This window comes from Ranitomeya imitator, chromosome 1, assembly GCF_032444005.1.
Source record: "Ranitomeya imitator isolate aRanImi1 chromosome 1, aRanImi1.pri, whole genome shotgun sequence".
NCBI classification, from domain to species: Eukaryota; Metazoa; Chordata; class Amphibia; order Anura; family Dendrobatidae; genus Ranitomeya; species Ranitomeya imitator.
This window is the reverse complement of record NC_091282.1, coordinates 8,227,192-8,245,768: the sequence shown is the minus strand read 5'-3', so window position 1 is coordinate 8,245,768 and position 18,577 is coordinate 8,227,192. Positions and strand designations below refer to the sequence as shown.

At 45.9% G+C, this 18,577-nt stretch overlaps 1 protein-coding gene across 1 annotated transcript in view; it reads left to right on the top strand.

The window, feature by feature from the left end:
* LOC138658224 (receptor-type tyrosine-protein phosphatase alpha-like) overlaps positions 1-18,577 on the top strand; it is a 210,577-nt gene that overhangs the window by 142,081 nt on the left and 49,919 nt on the right. Inside the window, exons 13-14 of the mRNA XM_069745730.1 lie at positions 10,733-10,769; positions 13,391-13,502. Coding sequence (XP_069601831.1) covers positions 10,733-10,769; positions 13,391-13,502 — 149 coding nt within the window. The remainder of the gene's footprint in view (positions 1-10,732; positions 10,770-13,390; positions 13,503-18,577) is intronic.

The following is an 18,577-nucleotide window of genomic DNA, read 5'->3' as shown; positions in this document are numbered from 1 at the left end:
GGGAGCAAAGGGCTTTATTTACTTGGCCACTTCTCACATTGGTAAAACTAGGGGTTGGATAGGAAGTTAGTTAGAAGCTGACTGGGTTGGATTCAGGCAACATCCCGTGGCAGGGGGTGTTGCAGGGAGAAGGCACAGGGGGGCCCCTGTCAGGCGTGGGAACCTGGCAGGTGCCTAGCAAACAGAACAGAACGTAATGGAACCGCACCTGCACACCCCGCGGCGGTATCCAAGAGAGAGACACGAAGGGAAGGATATTGTGGAACAGTGTAAACGAGATCAAGCACAAAGGAGAACCAGTAAGAGTCGTGCCGTGAGACCGAGGCAACATCCTACTGAGGCGCGTAGCTGGTGGCCGGAACACCACGGGAGTAACTGACTCTAGGCCTTACTTCGAACTCCGCAGGACAGTTAATTATAGGTTGGCTGTCTCACCTAAACACCTACGAAGACATAGGGGGCAACTGTGGGAGAGGGGCGTCTCTAGGGTCCCGGAAGAACTCCAAGCCTTCCCGTCATATGGGTGCGTCCTAGCCATAACATACCTGGGGGACGTTGAACTAGAAAAATCTGGAACCAAAAGAAAGAGAGAGAGAGCTGTAGAGAACGAACGAACGAGAACAGCAGTTGTGAGGACTATTCTGAATGCTCAGCAGGGTAGGACTACAACACATAGGCGCTAGTGGTAGGCAATGATTTCCATCTGCGAGGGAAACTCTGGAAGTGCCCATCGGACCGGCCGGTCTCTGATAGCCCTGTTAAGCGTGCTCTGGATTGAGGATCTTGAAGTCTTCAGTAAAGAGGTAAAGAGACTGCAATCTTGAGTCCTCGTTATTGACTGCACCTCACACCATTACCATCCACCTTACTGGGAAGCCCTGGGGATATACTTCACCTGTGGGAAGGTATACCATCCAGCTGCCATTCCATCACCCCAGCGGACCCCACAGCAGCGTCGGTCACCCTGACCGAACACCACAGGTGGCGTCACGAACCCCTGATAGACTGCACCACCTTTATTGGACGCCCCTTAGCAGGGTCGCGGACCGGGTCTAGCCACCATGACAGCCTCAGAACCGAACCAGAGAGGCCCGGTACCGAGAACTTGTGGCCCTGTGTCTGGGGGCGCTCCAACTGTCCAACTGGGGGTCTGTATGTGGGGGAGACAGGGCAGAAACTGAGAACAAGGATGAACTCTCATCGCCATACAATAAGAGAAAAAAGAATTGATCTACATTACACACTGAACGGGAAACCACTGGGTAAATCTGACATGGAGAAGGACTTGGGGATCCTAGTTAATGATAAACTTACCTGGAGCAGCCAGTGCCAGGCAGCAGCTGCCAAGGCAAACAGGATCATGGGGTGCATTAAAAGAGGTCTGGATACACATGATGAGAGCATTATACTGCCTCTGTACAAATCCCTAGTTAGACCGCACATGGAGTACTGTGTCCAGTTTTGGGCACCGGTGCTCAGGAAGGATATAATGGAACTAGAGAGAGTACAAAGGAGGGCAACAAAATTAATAAAGGGGATGGGAGAACTACAATACCCAGATAGATTAGCGAAATTAGGATTATTTAGTCTAGAAAAAAGACGACTGAGGGGCGATCTAATAACCATGTATAAGTATATAAGGGGACAATACAAATATCTCGCTGAGGATCTGTTTATACCAAGGAAGGTGACGGGCACAAGGGGGCATTCTTTGCATCTGGAGGAGAGAAGGTTTTTCCACCAACATAGAAGAGGATTCTTTACTGTTAGGGCAGTGAGAATCTGGAATTGCTTGCCTGAGGAGGTGGTGATGGCGAACTCAGTCGAAGGGTTCAAGAGAGGCCTGGATGTCTTCCTGGAGCAGAACAATATTGTATCATACAATTATTAGGTTCTGTAGAAGGACGTAGATCTGGGGATTTATTATGATGGAATATAGGCTGAACTGGATGGACAAATGTCTTTTTTCGGCCTTACTAACTATGTTACTATGCATGTTACTATGTTACCTGTGGCAATACATTTCTGTCTCTCTGATCACAGCATTATGGACATGAAATTACATGTATTAAAAGGTAACTAACAATCTCAGAGAGACAGAAGAGTCTGGGAATATAAGCGGATGATGACCTTTGACAGTCTCAGTGCAGGAATGAATGTGTCACATGGATTTATGTCTTTTTACATCGATTTAGAAATTAGCTCCTCAGACATGGTGGGGGCATCAGGACCATGAACCAGACCCCAGTCAGAGGACAATAAAACTTTCACACTCCCTATCAATGAACTGTTCCAATATTTACTGCCACAACTGTTTATCCCTCTCCCATAATGGTAGTTCTGCTTCACATCACTTGTCTTATCTTTTGCATTATTCTTGTTTCCTGTTGTGTATAAATGTGCCACTCTTCAGATTTTTTTTTTTGTTATTCTATGCCTGATGAAGAGTTGAAGGAGCCTCTAAAGCTGTAATTTACCAAAAAAGGATAATTTTTGAACAGTTTCTATCATTTAAACTGCCTCTGTCAGCCTTATTGTGCACAGTAACCCACAGACGTGTCATGTTGGTGCCATTATACTGATTGCACTGATACCTGGTAATGAAATCCATTTTGTGGTTGCAGTGTAATCTTTGTTTTCAGTTGAGTTAATGATATGCTCGTGCTCCTGGGCGGGGCTGTGGGCGGGTCTTCATGAGATGCTGTGATTATTCATAATGCAGACTGCTGACAGGACACTGCTTCATCACTAACCCGCCCCCTAGTTTATGTGATGAATATTATATATACATACTAAAAAAAACAAACCCTTCTGCAGGCCAGAGCTGGCCGTGGCCCCTGCGCTGCAGCAAAATTGCATGTGTAATGTGTATTTAATTAATATGGTTGAGGTTATCCTGATAAAAAAAAAAAAAACAATCCATTTGAAAATGGCGCCTGAACAGTAGCTGCTATCAGATCACCAAGAGCTGCTACTGCGCAGGCTCGGCGGGCGCCATTTTCAAATGGATTTATTTTAAATGAGGTAACCGCCACCATATTAATTATATACACATTACAAAAGCAGAAGGTTTTTTTTCCAAATATGTATATATAAAATTCATTATGTAAACTAGGGGGCAGTGAGGGATAAGTGACCTGTCAGCAGTCTGCATTATGAATAGCTAATCAGAGCACCACATAAAGCCTCTCCCACAGGCCTCCCTGGAGCACGAGTATGTCATTAACTCAAAACTGAAAATAAAGATTACACAACAACCACAAGACGGATTTCATCACCAGGTATCAGTGTAGTCAGTACTGACACTGTGTGTAGTTACTGAGAACAATCCTGCTGACAGAGGCACTTTACATTATAGAAACGGATCAAAAATTATCCTTTTTCCTTTGGGACATGGCAAAAAATTTTAATTGGTGGACAGGAAGGGTTACGGTCCTGAGAGCCTGCTGAGCACATTCGGGCTCCGCAGCTCATTGCTGCCTTCGAACGTAGCGAGGCCCAAGGAGGGGGTGCCTTAGGAGAGGGGGGTAATGTTAGGGGTCGAGTTCCCACCTCTGCACAGGGGGAATCTCAGGCCATCTCCGCTGCAGTCTCCCATTCTTCTCCTGCCGCAGTGGAGCCTGCTCAGCGGAGACGTCGGTCCCAGCATCTTGCTCAGTCTGACTCTGTACAAAGAGTTACTGTTGATTTTCCTGCTTCTGCCATTGGAGTCAGTGCTGGGCAGCGGCAAGCAGACGCTTCTGGGACTAAGTCCTGCTTTTCTCGTTCTGAGCATGCCCATAGTAAGATCTCTCAGTGGAGATCGAGGGTCACATGATCAGATACTGCAGCTAAGGATATTGGTCCTTCAGGAAGGTCCTGTAGGTGCTCACACTCTGTGGCAGTCTCTCCTTGGTCCTTCTAGGAAGGTCCTGTACATGCTGCAACTATTTAAGGCTCGCATGGCCGCAGTGTGGTCACGTAAGATTGTGTTCAGGGACCCGGCTGAAATAAGCCCCTAGAATGCTGGCACCTCCGGCGAGGAGATTCTATTTGTATGTATTCAGGGACCTGGCTGAAATAAGCCCCTAGAATGCTGGCACCTCTGGCGAGGAGTTTTGTGTGCATGCATGACCACTGACTGCTCTCTGTTTGGGTAGTTAGCCTGTGCCTCTGTGAAGTCTAACATGGCAAAGTGCTTTGCTTTCACGGCTACTCTGTGAATTAACAGAGTTAGTCCATACCGCCATATAGTGCCGCCGTTTGCTAGCAGCAGGTTCTCCTGCACGGTGGACCCCGGGCTGCGAACGCACCAATAACAATAAAAACATCTATATTTACTTGGTGCGTTCCGCTAGCCCTAACACCGGATCACAGGGTAGGCAGAGTCCGGCCTGTCTGAAGGAAAGTCCAGAGTTCCCTTATTCAGGTGGAATTCAATAGCCTTCCTATAGCGCTCATGCGTTGTAGTACCTCCCTGCTGAGCAACTCGGTAATGTCCTCACAACTGTTGTAGATGTTATGTCTTCCTCTCTGTCCCCCAGTTGGTATGGATAGGACAAACTCGTATGACTGATGGCCTGAGGCTTGTTTATAGGGACCCTAGAGACGCCCCGACCCCCACAATTTGCCACCGTGTCTTCTTAGGTATTAAGGTCGGGCAGCCAACTTGGAATTGACTGTCCTGCCGGTCCCTGAAGTAAAGCATAGAGTCTATTACTCCCTCGGTGTTCCGGCCACCGGCCCGCGCTCCAGAAGGAGGCAGCCTCCCCCAGGACAGGGCTCCTTCTGGTTTTGTTCTCCTTGTGCTATGACTTCGTTTCTCACTCCCTACAATACAATTCTCTTCGTGTCCTTTCTTAGGATGCTGCCGCACGTGGGGCAGGCACAGCTCCGTGTCTCTGTCTTGCTAGACCTCTGTCCGGATCCCACCCCTGACAGGGACCCTCTGTCTGCAGCTTCGATGTTCCTCCTTTTCCCTCTGTCTGCCTGACAGGTGTTGTCTGCGCAAAGCCCAGTCAGCTTCTGACTTCTGACTCCTACTCCCTCCAGTCAGCTTCTGCCTAATTTTCTATCCAACCCACCAGTTTTACCCTAATGTGAGGAGTGCCCTAGTAGATAGGAGCAAGGCTCCCCCTGGTGGACTGGAGTGTGAAGTGTGTTGTGTGTTTTGTGATACCTGGTATGGTGAACTCCTTTGGTGCCACCAGACGTAACATCACTTCCCCTAGTGGAAGAATAACATTACTGCAACGACCAGGACTCTGGGTGCTGCAATTGCACAAACAGCGTGACAGACTACATCATGTAGGAGTCAATCTGGATGGGTGGGTTTTTCTGAGATCCAAAATTTGTAGCTATTGAGGGTTGTGTGTCGCCTACTGAAGCTATTTGAAGAGACCAAAAAAATTGTCAGTAGGGACATTAGTGAAATCAATTATGTACTCTCCATATTACATTCATCCTGGTAAAAACATCAGCAAGAGGAACTGGATGAAAAACACTAATTTGCACAGTGCTACCCTGCATCTGTTGAGGACCCTCAAGGTTCATGTCAGATGCTGCAGCCAAGATTTGAAGATGGAAGAGAAGCACCAGGTGGAAGTGGAGAAAATATATATTTGGTTCAAGCAGGGAGGAGGCAGAAAGTCAGAGTAAAGATGATAACTACAAGGCTGGCCATAACCAACCATGGCAGTGGGTTATGACAATGAAGCAATGGGGCACTAGATGGTTCTGGCGAACAACGCAAGCTATGTTCTGCAATATTTTTAGCAGGCATATTGGTTTACCCCCAGGATTAGTCTGTTACCTTCAGTGACTTTGGATTCAGGGAGTTTCCGAGGGAGGAATTACTGAATTGCTGTCTGTATTTTATTAATACTTTGCATTTGTTGTTTTTTATTTAACGGTTCTGTCTGGTGCAATCCCCATTAGGCAATGTGCTCCACGATTGTTAATGCCATCCAGTGCACGTCTTGCCACATGTATGCAGTCCTTGAGCAGCCGGTCGAGGGTGCACACTGCTGTGCGAGATGTGAGCACGTTGTGCATTTGGAAGCCCGGATTCTGGATCTAAATGTGCAGCTGGCAACACTGAGATCCATTGACAACATGGAGAGGAGTCTTCTGCTCACGGAGCAGACGCTCAATGGGACAGATGAGGGGGGGGATGGTAGGATGGAGCTGCAGGACGGTGAAGTAGCAAGCTGGGTGACAGTTAGAAAGCAGGGCAGAGGGAAGAGTGCCAGGGAGGCTAGTCCTGATCTGGCTCACCCCAATAACTTTGCTAAGTTGGCAGATGAGGGGGGTGACAGTACAGGGGTAGCACTGCTGCAGCCAGGCATGTCCTCTGAAAGCCGGAGGAGTGACTGTTCCAGTAAGGAGGGAAATAGGAGAGCAGGGCAGGCCAGACAGGTGCTGGTAGTGGGGGACTCAATTATTAGGGGAACAGATAGGGCAATCTGTCACAAAGACAGGGATCGTCAAGCGGTGTGCTGCCTACCTGGCGCTCGAGTCCGACACATCGCTGATCGGGTGGACAGATTACTGGGAGAGGCTGGTGAGGACCCAGCGGTCATGGTGCACATTGGCACAAATGACAAAATTAGAGGTAGGTGGAAGGTCCTTAAAGATGATTTCAGGGAATTAGGCCACAAGCTGAAAGCAAGGACCTCCAACGTGGTATTCTCCGAAATCCTGCCTGTACCACGCGCCACGCCAGAGAGGCAACGGGAGATTAGGGAGGTTAATAAGTGGCTCATGAATTGGTGTAGGAAGGAGAGGTTTGGGTTCCTGCAGAACTGGGCCGACTTCTCAGTTGGCTACAGGCTCTACGCTAGGGACGGGCTGCACCTCAATGGGGAAGGTGCAGCTGTGCTGGGGGAGAAAATGGCTAGAAGGTTGGAGGAGTGTTTAATCTAGGAATTGGGGGGGAGGGTATTCATTTTATAGGAGGGGAAGATAAGGCAGATAGAGACCTGGGCACAAATAAGGAAGTTGGGGGTGGCGGTGGCATGGGGGGTGGGGTCAGAACAGTTAATAATTTAAGAAAGAATAGAGGTACAGAGAGGAACATCAAGTGCATGTATACTAATGCCAGAAGCCTCGCCAGCAACATGGAGGAATTAGAATTAATGGTGTTGGAGCATAATTATGACATGGTGGGGATATCTGAAACGTGGCTGGATGAGAGCCATGACTGGGCTGTTAATTTACAGGGTTATAGTCTGTTCAGAAATGACCGTACAGATAAGCGAGGGGGTGGGGTGTGTCTATATGTAAAATCGTCCTTAAAACCCATCCGGCGTGATAATATAGGTGAATGTAATGAAAATGTAGAATCCCTGTGGGTGGAGATAAGGGGAGGGGGAAAAAATAATAAATTACTGATAGGGGTTTGTTATAAATCTCCAAAAATAATGGAAGCAATGGAGAATATCCTCGTAAAGCAAATAGATGCAGCTGCGACTCAAGGAGAAGTCATTATTATGGGGGACTTCAACTACCCTGAAATAGATTGGGGAACAGAAACCTGCAGTTCCAGCAAAGGTGATCGGGGTCTGACAACTATGAGAGACAATTACCTCTGACAACTGGTTCAGGACCCAACAAGAAGTGGGGCACTGCTAGACCTAATATTAACCAACAGGCCAGACCGCATAGCAAATATAAGGGTTGGGGGTCACTGAGGGAATAGTGATCACAAAATAATAAGTTTTCATGTATCCTTTAATAAGATTTATAGTAGAGGGGTTACAAGGACACTAAACTTCAGGAGGGCAAATTTCCAACGGATGAGAGAGGATCTTGGTGCAATTAACTGGGACGATATCCTGAGACACAAAAATACTATCCTGAGACACAAAAATACACAAATAAGATGGGAGACATTTATTAGCATCCTGGATAAGACCTGTGCACAGTATATACCATATGGGAATAAACATACTAGAAATAGGAGGAAACCAATATGGCTAAATAGAGCTGTAAGGGGCGCAGTAAGGGACAAAAAGAAAGAATATAGAGAATTAAAGGAAGTAGGTAGTGAGGAGGCATTAAATACAGAAAATTAAATAAATTCTGTAAAAAGCAAATCAAGGCAGCAAAGATTGAGACAGAGAGACTCATTGCCAGAGAGAGTAAAAATAATCCCAAAATATTCTTTAACTACATAAATAGTAAGAAACTAAAAAATGATAGTGTTGGCCCCCTTAAAAATAGTCTGGGTGAAATGGTGGATGAGGATGAGGAAAAAGCCAATATGCTAAATGACTTTTTTTCATCAGTATTTACTCAAGAAAATCCCATGGTAGACAAAATGACTAGTGATAAAAATTCCCAATTAAATGTCACCTGCTTAACCCAGCAGGAAGTGCGGCGGCGTCTAAAAATCACTAAAATTGACAAATCTCCGGGCCCGGATGGGATACACCCCCGAGTACTGCAGGAATAAATTACAGTCATTGATAGACCATTATTTTTAATCTTTAAAGACTCCATAATAACAGGGTCTGTACCACAGGACTGGCGTATTGCAAATGTGGTGCCAATATTCAAAAAGGGGACAAAAACTGAAATCGGAAATTATAGGCCAGTAAGCTTAACCTCTACTGTGGGTAAAATCCTGGAGGGCATTCTAAGGGATGCTATACTGGAGTATCTGAAGAGGAATAACCTCATGACCCAGTATCAGCACGGGTTTACTAGGGACCGTTCATGTCAGACTAATTTGATCAGTTTCTATGAAGAGGTAAGTTCCGGACTGGACCAAAGGAACCCAGTAGATGTAGTGTATATGGACTTTTCAAAAGCTTTTGATACGGTGCCACACAAAAGGTTGATACATAAAATAAGAATAATGGGGATAGGGGAAAATATGTGTAAGTGGGTTGAGAGCTGGCTCAGGGATAGGAAACAAAGGGTGGTTATTAATGGAGCACACTCGGACTGGGTAGCGGTTAGCAGTGGGGTACCACAGGGGTCAGTATTGGGCCCTCTTCTTTTTAACATATTTATTAATGACCTTGTAGGGGGCATTCAGAGCAGAATTTCAATATTTGCAGATGACACTAAACTCTGCAGGGTAATCAATACAGAGGAGGACAATTTTATATTACAGGATGATTTATGTAAACTAGAAGCTTGGGCTGATAAATGGCAAATGAGCTTTAATGGGGATAAATGTAAGGTCATGCACTTGGGTAGAAGTAATAAGATGTATAATTATGCGCTTAATTCTAAAACTCTGGGCAAAACCATTAATGAAAAAGACCTGGGTGTATGGGTGGATGACAAACTCATGTTCAGGGGCCAGTGTCAGGCAGCTGCTACAAAGGCAAATAAAATAATGGGATGCAGTAAAAGAGGCATAGATGCTCATGAGGAGAACATAATTTTACCTCTATACAAGTCACTAGTTCGACCACACTTAGAATACTGTGCACAGTTCTGGTCTCCGGTGTATAAGAAAGACATAGCTGAACTGGAGCGGGTGCAGAGAAGAGCAACCAAGGTTATTAGAGGACTGGGGGGTCTGCAATACCAAGATAGGTTATTACACTTGGGGCTATTTAGTTTGGAAAAACGAAGACTAAGGGGTGATCTTATTTTAATGTATAAATATATGAGGGGACAGTACAAAGACCTTTCTGATGATCTTTTTAATCACAGGCCTGAGACAGGGACAAGGGGGCATCCTCTACGTCTGGAGGAAAGAAGGTTTAAGCATAATAACAGACGCGGATTCTTTACTGTAAGAGCAGTGAGACTATGGAACTCTCTGCCGTATGATGTTGTAATGAGTGATTCATTACTTAAATTTAAGAGGGGACTGGATACCTTTCTGGAAAAGTATAATGTTACAGAGTATATACACTAGATTCCTTGATAGGGCGTTGATCCAGGGAACTAGTCTGATTGCCGTATGTGGAGTCGGGAAGGAATTTTTTTCCCCAAAGTGGAGCTCCACAAAAAGAGATACTTTTTCACTTCTGGTTGAGAGGCCATTACTTCTTCACCTTCAAAATTTTACAGTACACCTGTTTTATCTCCCTAACAGGATAATTTTTGGATGGCTAATAAAAAATGCTATAACTTCCTCATTTAGTAAAGTGCAAAGCTTTGATATTCTCCAAACAAGAATAATTGTTACACCCAACCATGTGAAAATGCCAGGACTTCTTATGTTAGGACTGCCTCTCTATAAATAGCAGCAATGTATGCATCTGCCATCTCACCCAAAAAAGGGATAATTTTTAGACAGTTTATACAATATAGGTAGCTTAAAAGGTTTGACACTGCAGTGTGTTGTTAAATGTGCTGTTGATTACCTCTGGTTACCATCTATTTTCTCCTAGCCAGATAGGTGGAAGTCATTTGGACAATAGTAAGGCTGTGTTTGCATTATGGAGCTTAAAATGTGTTGAATTGACTCCAAGAACTGTTCTACACATATTTTCACCTCAAACTGAAATATTCTGGAACATTTGGTCAATTGGATTTCAAAAGATCTGCTCATCTATAGTAATCCCTTCTGTTATGTCCTTGTCATGAGCCTACTTCAACTTCTATTGTAGACTCCGATATGGAGCCATAATGGAAAATTCACAATTATGCAGAAACCTCCACTGTTACGTTCATATTTAGGACTTTCCACCTATAATAAATTATCCAAAACCTCTTGTTGTCATTGGGGTTTTTGTAATATTTGATTTATATATTATTTTTAACATCTGTATTTTGTACTTTGTAGGAGAAGTCCTCGTGTGCATTTTTGGGCTTTTTCACAGGTAAGTCTTTATATTGCTTATTAGGTATGTGTAATTCCTATAATGGACCATTCTTTCATCTGATCCTTCACCCCAGTTGTTTTTATAAGTTGTGGTGGGTTCGGCCGAACAGTTACAAAACATTTGGGTACCAGAACAGTAAATGGACCCGAACCCAGAAACCGTTCACTTGAATGGGGGCCCGAACATACAGTGTTTGCTGCACTGTCAAGTGCATGACAGCGCGTCAAACACTTGGTGTTAGGGCAGCCGAAACCGAACAGTAACCTGGACTTTCTGGTGAAGTCCATGTCCGGTGTTTGTGCCCGAATAATAGGTGTTCAGTACGGACGCGTAACTTTACTGTTCGGGTTTGCCCATCTCTGATTGTATGAAAGCAATCATGGGCTTTATGAAGTTTTGAGGAGATTGGTATATGGATATCTGGCTTGTCCTACAGACAGCGCTACTTGGTTAAAAGTATTCAAATTTGCTTTCCTCCGTAAGGAAGAAAACTCACTCCGGTTCAATCATCAGATAGCTCGACTGTAGAGCAATGTCTGACTCCAGCAAAAGCCATGTAACACGAGTAGGAAAAAATCCACTCTCTTACCCTTAGTGTCAGGGATGTACAGTACAGACAAAAAGTTTGGACACACCTTCTCATTTAAAGATTTTTCTGTATTTTCATAACTATGGAAATTGTACATTCACACTGAAGGCAACAAAACTACGAATTAACACATGTGGAATTATATACTTAACAAAGAAGTGTGAAACAACTGAAATTATGTCTTATATTCTAGGCTCTTCAAAGTAGCCACCTTTTACTTTGATGACTGCTTTGCACACTCTTGTCATTCTCTTGATGAGCTTCAAGAGGTAGTCACCGGGAATGGTTTTCACTTCACAGGTGTGCCCTGTCAGGTTTACGAAGTGGGATTTCTTGCCTTATAAATGGGGTTGGGACCATCAGTTGTGTTGTGCAGAAGTCTGGTGGATACACAGCTGATAGTCCTACTGAATAGACTGTTGCTGCTTTTTTCTTGCCATAATACAAATTCTAAGTAAAGAAAAACGAGTGTACATCATTACTTTAAGAAATGAAGGTCAGTCAGTCCAAAAAATTGGGAAAACTTTGAAAGTGTCGCCAAGTGCAGTGGCAAAAACCATCAAGCACTACAAAGAAACCGGCTCACATGAGGACCGCCCCAGGAAAGGAAGACCAAGAGTCACCTCTGCTTCTGAGGATAAGTTTATCCGAGTCACCAGCCTCAGAAATCGCAGGTTATCAGCAGCTCAAATTAGAGACCAGGTCAATGCCACACAGAGTTCTAGCAGCAGACACATCTCTACAACAACTGTTAAGAGGAGACTTTGTGCAGCAGCCTTCATGGTAAAATAGCTGCCAGGAAACCACTGCTAAGGACAGGGAACAAGCAGAAGAGACTTGTTTGGGCTAAAGAACAAGGAATGGACATTGGACCAGTGGAAATCTGTGCTTTGGTCTGATGAGTCCAAATTTGAGATCTTTGGTTCCAACCACCGTGTCTTTGAGCGACGCAGAAAAGTGAACGGATGGACTCTACATGCCTGGTTCCCACCGTGAAGCATGGAGGAGGAGGTGTGATGGTGTGGGGGGGCTTTGCTGGTGACATTGTTGGGAATTTATTCAAAATTGAAGGCATACTGAACCAGCATGGCTACCACAGCATCTTGCAGCGGCATGCTATTCCATCTGGTTTGCATTTAGTTGGACCATCATTTATTTTTCAACAGGACAATGACCCCAAACACACCTCCAGGCTGTGTAAGGGCTATTTGACCAAGAAGGAGAGTGATGGGGTGCTACACCAGATGACCTGGCCTCCACAGTCACCAGACCTGAACCCAATCGAGATGGTTTGGGGTGAGCTGGACCGCAGAGTGAAGGCAAAAGGGCCAACAAGTGCTAAGCATCTCTGGGAACTCCTTCAAGATTGTTGGAAGACCATTCCCGGTGACTGCCTCTTAAAGCTCATCAAGAGAATGCCAAGAGTGTGCAAAGCAGTCATCAAAGCAAAAGGTGGCTACTTTGAAGAACCTAGAATATAAGAGTTATTTCCAGTTGTTTCACACTTTTTTGTTAAGTATATAATTCCACATGTGTTAATTCATAGTTTTGATGCCTTCAGTGTGAATGTACAATTTTCATAGTCATGAAAATACAGAAAAATCTTGAAATGAGAAGGTGTGTCCAAACTTTTGGTCTGTACCGTAGGAAGTAAATCCCGACTGGGGATGGAGGAAGTGTATCTAGAAAGTGAGTGGCCCACTTATTTTATAGCTAAGTGACAAAAAGTGCACATCACCCGGGCAATAAACGTTGTACGTAGTCTGGTATTGCTCACCTGGCTGGGTTGTGACCACCACAACTATGCAGATATCGATACCAGCTGCTGCTGCGGCTCTTTGCATTTTTTTTTTCCTGAAGTAGGAGTTTTTTTTCAACTCTGAAAAACGTAGAGTAATGAAACTGCTCTTTGTCCAACACCATCATCTCCATGGCATGTCTTCTCGACCAGCGGCACAGCAGAATGATCAGTCTATCCTTTTCTGCTATTGACCCACTTGTTTCTCTTTTTCCCTGTTCTCTCTTTCAGCTAAAGACCCTGTCGTCAGCGCGGGTTACATGATCGCGGGGTCGGTGGCGGTTCTCCTCCTGCTCCTGGTTTTATTGGTCCTGGCTGTTTTATGGAGGACTGGATATTATCGGTTTGTGTTTTCTCAAAAGTTATTGAGAAATATTTGTAAAACCCTGAAGGGACATTATAAGTGAAATGTTCTCCCGATCCCACCGTTACATTATCTGATGGAGATACCAGCTCCTGGGCTCCTGTCTTACCAATGTCAGCCCTGGTTTATTTCATCAGTTAATATATGGGCACTGATATGTGTTACCGCAGTCTCTGTATACACGGACACGTCTGCAAACACGGAATATAAATGCATCTCCCAATTGTCAGATTTATATCTTTACAATAGTTAGAAAACCTCGTATTGTTTCCTTTACACGTCACAAATACTCACTACTTGGTTTTATCATAAAAAATCCCAATGCAAGATGTTTAAATTTGTGGGTGTAACATGAAAAATGTAGAAAATTCCACAGGGTATGAAGACTTTTTCAAGGCACTGTATATGAAATCTGGTTGTCATTACTGCAATATGTACAGTGGAGACAATAAGTATTTGATACGCTGCCGATTTTGCAAGTTTTCCCACCTACAAAGAATGGAGAGATCTGTAATTTTTGCCATAGGTACAAATCACCTGTGAGAGACATAATCTAAAAAATAAGAACATGGAAATCACGTTGTAGGATTTTTAGGTAATTAAATTGCATTTTATTGTATGAAATAAGTATTTGATCACCGACCAACCAGCAAGAATTCTGGTTCTCACAGACCTGTCAGTTTATTTATAACAAGCCTCCTACTCTGCACTCATTACCTGTATTTAATTGCACCTCGTTACCTGTATAAAAGACACCTGTCCACACAATCAATCACACTCCAACCTCTCCACCATGGCCAAGACCAAAGAATTGTCCAAACACACCAGGGACAAAATTGTAGACCTACACAAGGCTGGGATGGGCTACAGGACAATGGGCAAGGAGCTTGGTGAGAAGGCAACAACTGTTGGCACAATTATTAGAAAATGGAACAAACACAAGATGACGGACAATCTTCTTCTGTCTGGGGCTCCATATAAGATCTCGCCTCATGGGTTAAGGATGATTCTGAGACAGGTCCGTAATCGGCCCAGAACTACATGGGAGGATCTGGTCAATCACCTGAAGAGAGCTGGAACCACAGTCTCAAACAGTATCAAGTCATCTCACCGTGTTTGAAGGAAGATAGAGGATGAGTACAACCCAAGAACACCATCCCAACCATGAAGCATGGTGGGGGAAACATCATACTTTGAGGGTGCTTTTCTGCAAAGGGTAGAAGGCAACTGCACCATTTTGAAAAGCGGATAGATGGGGTCATATACTGTGATATTTTGGCCAACAACCTTTCCCTCAGCAAGAGCATTGAAGTCGCGGCTGATTCTTCCAGCATGACAATGACCCAAAACACAGCCTGGAAAACTAAGGCGTGGCTCCATAAAAAACATTTCAAGGTCGCAAATTGGCACAGCCGATCTCAAGACCTGAACCCAATAGAAAATCTTTGGAGGGAGCTGATACTCTGTTGCCCAGCAACAGCCCCGAAACCTGAAAGATCTGGAGAAGATCTATATGGAGGAAGGGGCCAAAACCCCTGCTGCAGTGTGTAAGCTTGGTCAAGAACTACAGGAAACGTCCGACCTCAGTAATTGCAATCAAAGGTCTCCGTACTAAATATCAAGGTTTGTTATTCTATTGCATCAAATACTGTATTTTTTGGACTATAAGAAGCACCGGACCATAAAACGCACCTAGATATTGTAGTTATGTCCCCATACAGGTTCTCCTATTTTAGTCATGTCCCCATGTTGTAGTCCTATCCCCATCCAGGTCCTCATATTGTACTTGTGTCCCTAGGTTTAGAGGAGGGGATTAGAAAAAAGAATTGAAGCAAAAAATGTGGTCAATTCTGCACTAATATCCCTATCCTGGAATATATACAGTTGTGCTCAAAAGTTTACTTAACTCAGCAGAATTTTTGCTTTCTTGGCCTTTTTTTTCAGAGAATATGAATGATGACACCAAAACCTTTTCCTCCACTCATGGTTAGTGGTTGGGTGAAGCCATTTATTGTCAGACTACTGTGTTTTCTCTTTACAAATCATAATGACAATCCAACACATCCAAATGACCCTGATCAAGATATGAATACTGGAAATTAAATTACAAAGCTTCTGGCATACTTTCCATGTTAAGCTCATACAGCACACGGACGGTACACGGACGGTATGTTTACATGGACACATAGACTTGTATTGGCCCTCGTCATCTGTGCTGCTGGGAAAACACGGACATGAGTGCAGCACCGTAGGTCAGGGCACACGTTACATCCGTGAAAAACATGATACTTGGTTGTGTGAAGGGGCCGTACAGTTACATAATAGAAAACTGCAGAATTGCCATCTCCAACCTCACAAACCGCAGAATAAAAGTCCTACATGTCCCCCAAACTGCTCTGCTAAATCCCCTCTGGTTCCGCGGCCGATGGTTCGGGGTCCCTGATAGTTATTATTCACATTGCAGCTATAATATAAGGTGCTGCCACAACACCCTGCAGCCCAGTGTTGTGACTGACAAAGACCCCCGGAGTCACAAGACCCCTGCAGCCCAGTGTGGAGACTGGCAGAGAACCCTGGAGCCACAAGACCCCTGCAGCCTAATGCTGAGACTGGCAGAGACCCCCGGAGCCACAAGACCCCTGCAGCCCAGTGCTGAGACTTGCAGAGACCCCCGGAGCCATAAGGCCACTGCAACCCAGTGCTAAGACTGCCATAGATCGCTGGAGCCACAAGACCACTGCAGCCCACTGTGGAGACTGGCAGAAACCCCCCAGAGCCACAAGTCCCCTGCAGCCCAGTGCTAAGACTGGCAGAAACCCCGGAGCCACAAGACCACAGCAGCTCAGTGCAAAGACTGGTAGAGACCCCTGGAGCCACAAGACCACTGCAGCTCAGTGCTAAGACTGGCAGAGCCCCCCAGAGCCACAAGACCACTGCAGCTCAGTGCTAAGACTGGCAGATCCCCCCAGAGCCACAAGACCACTGCAGCTCAGTGCTAAGACTGGCGTAGACCCCCAGAGCCACAAGACCACTGCAGCTCAGTGCTACAACTGGCGTAGACCCCCAGAGCCACAAGACCACTGCAGCTCAGTGCAAAGACTGGTAGAGACCCCTGGAGCCACAAGACCACTGCAGCTCAGTGCTACAACTGGCATAGACCCCCAGAGCCACAAGACCACTGCAGCTCAGTGCAAAGACTGGTAGAGACCCCTGGAGCCACAAGACCACTGCAGCTCAGTGCTACAACTGGCGTAGACCCCCAGAGCCACAAGACCACTGCAGCTCAGTGCTAAGACTGGCAGAGCCCCCCAGAGCCACAAGACCACTGCAGCTCAGTGCTACGACTGGCGTAGACCCCCAGAGCCACAAGACCACTGCAGCTCAGTGCTAAGACTGGCAGAGACCCCAGAATAGCCGTCTTTTTCTATATCCAACCTCACAAACAGCAGAATAAAAAGTGATTAAAAAAAAGTCCTACATGTCCCCCAAACTACTCTGCTCCCCTCTGGCTCCACGGCCGATGGTTCGGGGTCCCTGAAAGTTATTATTCACATTGCAGCTATAATGAGGTGCTGCCACAACACCTTTGCAGCCCAGTGTTGAGACTGACGGGGACCCCCGGAGTCACAAGACCACTGCAACCCAGTGCTAAGACTGGCATAGATCCCTGGAGCCACAAGAACACTGCAGCCCAGTGCGGAGACTGGCAGAGACCCCCGGACCCACAAGACCCCTGCAGCCCAGTGCTGAGACTGGCAGAGACCCCCGGACCCACAAGACCCCTGCAGCCCAGTGCTGAGACTGGCAGAGACCCCCGGAGCCACAAGACCACTGCAGCTCAGTGCTAAGACTTGCAGAAACCCCTGGAGCCACAAGACCGCTGCAGCTCAGTGCTAATACTGGCATAGATTCTGAAGCCACAAGAACACTGCAGCCCAGTGCGGAGACTTGCAGAGACCCCTGGAGCCACAAGTCCACTGCACACATTCATATTTATTGAGGTTAGATGTGGAACCACTAGACCACAGCCCGGGGGGCTCCAAAGGAGGCGTTACTGCGTGAGCACCAAACACCCGTAGTAAGTCCCCTAGAACAGGGACAGAGTGGAATGTCTGGAGGACACGGGTGCTACCTCCAGTTAGACCCCAAACTCATGGCAGCTGTCCCAGCAGAACAGATGGACCAGCAGGGTTAGCGGATGCTGCAGAGCTGGCCGGAAGATACCGGGTGCATGAATAGTAGCTGGTACTAGGAGTGCTGGCGAAGTCCAGAAGAGTGGCTGGCAGACTGGCGGGACTTGACGGATCCAGCTTAGCCAGTGCGGATGCAGTCCTGATAAACCGGGTAACAGGTTGCAGAGACTCTGTGGAGACACAGTGTAAGCGCAGTACTTGGCAGATATTTCAGAAACAGAAACTCATGTTAACAGGAACCGGAAGTTAGCAACAGTGGATACTTGTTGCTTCGGCACCCTCCTTAAGGTGGAGGAGCTAGAAATAGTAACCAGCCACACGCTATTGGTTAGAGGCAACTTTTGGAAAATGCACACTGTCTCTTTAAGAGACTGGGAGCGAGCGCGCGTGCGACCTAAGAACCCTGCCTGGGAACCTGCTGGCCACATGCCAGGAAGAAGGAGAGGAAGGAGGGGCAGGTGCTGCATTCAGACAGCGTGAAGCCGGCACAGAGCGGGAGTCCCGACGGGGACCCTTAAGAGGTACAGGAAACGGACCGGGTGTAACAGTATCCCCCTCTTTACGCCCCCTCTTTTTCAAGCTTGCGTAGAATTTTTTCAGAAGAAGAGGAGTTTGAATATTCTCTCTAGGCTCCGATGACATCTCCTCAGGACCGAAGCCCCTCCAATCCACCAAAAAATAGATCTTACCCCTGATCCTTTTAGTGGCCAATATATTCTCTACCTCAAAAACATCCTCCTCACTGACGGGTTCTGGAGTGGAACCACGGTCTTTAAAAAAAGAACTCAAAAATATGGGTTTGAGGAGGGAAACATGGAAAGAATTAGGCACATGTAAAGAAGCTGGCAATTTCAATTTGTA